The 2,771-nt window shown below is 48.8% G+C and overlaps 1 protein-coding gene across 1 annotated transcript in view; it reads right to left on the bottom strand.

Annotated features, from left to right (window-relative positions):
* The window catches only part of ATP6V1E1 (ATPase H+ transporting V1 subunit E1), a 35,414-nt gene extending 33,768 nt beyond the window's left edge, over window positions 1-1,646 (bottom strand). Inside the window, exon 1 of the mRNA XM_003795466.2 lies at window positions 1,427-1,646. Coding sequence (XP_003795514.1) covers window positions 1,427-1,459 — 33 coding nt within the window. The 5' untranslated portion in view covers window positions 1,460-1,646. The remainder of the gene's footprint in view (window positions 1-1,426) is intronic.
* Between the last annotated feature and the right edge of the window lie 1,125 nt (window positions 1,647-2,771).

The following is a 2,771-nucleotide window of genomic DNA, read 5'->3' as shown; positions in this document are numbered from 1 at the left end:
AAAAAAAAAAAAAAAAAAAAAGAGGAAATACTAGGTTAAGAATAAAATAAAAAGGCATTTTCAAGGAAATGGAAACATCCAAGGAAATGTTTTATTGCTCATCTAAGAAGACTCATAAGCCAGTGAGTGTGCTTTAGTCAGAGAATTTTCCTAGTACAATATTTGGAAAAAAAGTAATCTTAGTTCTCTAAACTATGCACAGATTAAACTGCAGTCTTTAAACTTCCTTCTCTGAAAAACCTATTCACAGTACAACTAAGAAACACAAGGACTCTGGTTTCAGGCTATCTATGGGCAGGGCAAATGAAAACCAATTTTTCTCATGTTAGTTATAGCTCTATAAACTATAACTATATTTCCCTGCGACGACTTGGTATTATAATATTCCTAATACCTACAGACTTGAAGGTACGGCACGTTTTAAATGGAAACTAAACAAGATTCCCAGGAATTATTTTACACTTTCAAAATTGATGTAGGTTCACGGCCTCCATAATAATTTTTTCCATAAACCCTGACTCACCTATTTTGTGTCCCTATTATGCGCTGGGGCTCCTACATGTTTAAGAAAAAAAAAAAGAGGTTTTGGGCCAGGTGGCTGTAGCTCAGGGACTAGGGAGCCAGCCACATACATCGGAGCTGGCGGGTATGAACCCGGCCTGGGCCTGACAAACAACAATAACAACTACAAACAAAAAATAGCCAGGCGTTGTGACCGGTGCCTGCAGTCCCAGCTACTTGGGAGGCTGAGGCAAGAGAATCGCTTAAGCCCAAGAGTTTGAGGTTACTGTGAGCTGTGACTCTACAGCACTCTACTGAGGGCGACATAGTGAAACTCTGTCTCAAACAAAAAAAAAAAGAGGTTTTGCACTTAACATATATTAACATACAAAATAGTGGGAGACCAGCCACTCTAATTCATGATAGAAGAGACCCCCTCCCCAACATAAAGATTTAACAGTTCGTAAAATGAATGACCTCAAAAGAAAACTGGTTGGAAGCAGATCTCTGTCGGGGCACTGTTTTCCCCACCCTCGTAAACTGGGAGCCCTTTCCTCAGGCTTAAAAGTGAAGAGACTGTTACCAAGCCTTGTACAGATCTACGTCCTACTAAGCAAAGCAAGTAGCCCGGGAAAACAGGGACTATAGAAGTGGGAAGAGCCGAGGACACAGTTCACGGAGGCGGCGCGCAGGCAAGTAGGCAGCAGCAAGACTTGAGCAGAAGTCACGTGAACTTCAGGACAAAATCCCCACTTTGCGAACCTCCCTCCCGTAAATAGCCCAGTAGGATCTGGGCAAGTGCGGTAGTGGACCCTGCAGCAGCACTCAGGCTACCCAAGGCCCGCGTCCTCCCTGAGTCAGGCACCAGGTCACCACCTCCCGGGCAGAAGCCGCGGCTTCCTGAGACCCAACCCCAGCCCCTCACCTGCTTTTGCACGTCGGCATCGCTGAGGGCCATGGCGAAAGCAGTGGTAGGCAGGTAGGCAACAGGCTAGAGTTAAGGACGAAAAGAGGGCTGGAAGGAAAGGGAAGAGGAAACCTCGGCCGAGGAATTGGCTTCTTTTACTTTATACCCCTGGCTTCCGGTTCCTGCCAGGTGACCGCTCAGTCCAGCCCGGAGGAACCTTCTTAGCCAATGGGAAGAGAGAGGGGCCCAGGAAGTTTCTGCCCCCGCTCCGCCCAGGCTGGCGCACGCCTGCGCCGCCTGCAGTTTTGTTTTCGTAGCTAAGCAGTGGCCTGGCCTGTGTCATTTTCCTGAGCTGGTTAGTCTTTTGCAGAAGAGAGAAAAATAAGTTCTTACACATGGAATTAGTCGAGGTGTTTGGATTTCTCCAGCCCTACGGCTTATGCGTTTGTTTTAGATTTAAACATTTTAGGCCAGGCGCAGTGGCTCATCCTGTAGTCCTAGCACTCTGGGAGGCCGAGGTGGGTGGATCGCCTGAGCTCAGGAGTTCGAGACCAGCCTGAGCCAGAGCGAGACCCGCCTCTAAAAATCGCCGGGTGTTGTGGCGGCGCCTGTAGTCCCAGCTACTCGGGAGGCTGAGGCGAGAGAATCCCTTAAGCGCAGGAGTTTGAGGTTGCTGTGAGCTGTGACGCCACTGCACTCTACCCAGGGTGGACAGCTTGAGGCTCTGTCTCAAAAAAAAAAAAAAAAAAAAGGATTAGTTATCCAGTATTGACGTATTCACTAAAAGTCCATAGTTTATTTGGACTTCTTTAGTTTTAACCTAATGCTCTTTTCCTGTTCCAGGATCCTGTCCAAGATGCCACATTGTATTTAGTTATGTCTCCTTAGGCTCCTCTTGGCTATGAGGTTTTCTCCCTTTCCTTGTTCTGATGACCTTGCTAGCTTAGAGCAGTGCTGGTTAGGTACATTGGCAGACACGCCTCTACTGGAATTTTTCTCATGATTAGATGGTAGCGGGGAGTGGGGGTTATGGGTTTGGGGGAGGAAGATCACAGAAGTCTGGTATCATTTTGATACAGGACACGCGGCCCGCCGGCCAGCTGGGTGCACCTGCTGCCTCCACAGTGGCGGTGTTGGTGCGGTGGCGGCGAGCAGAGGAACCGGCAGGTAGGCAGGGGGGCCGCAGGAGGCTCCAGCAGCCAGGTGGGGGGAAGGCGGACAACTGCTGGGGAGACACCAGGTTTCCCTCCCTTTGCACTTGCACCTGAACAGAGAACCCCCATTTCCTAGGCCTGGAAAATGAAAGGGATTGTAGCCCTTAATTTGGCACCCAGACACACTAAATGTAACTACCGAGGGCCCC

The sequence above is a fragment of the Otolemur garnettii genome, unplaced genomic scaffold, assembly GCF_000181295.1.
Source record: "Otolemur garnettii isolate 467f Iridium unplaced genomic scaffold, OtoGar3 scaffold00092, whole genome shotgun sequence".
Lineage (NCBI taxonomy): Eukaryota > Metazoa > Chordata > Mammalia > Primates > Galagidae > Otolemur > Otolemur garnettii.
The sequence above is the reverse complement of the archived record's forward strand: the minus strand, read 5'-3'. Positions and strand labels throughout refer to the sequence as shown.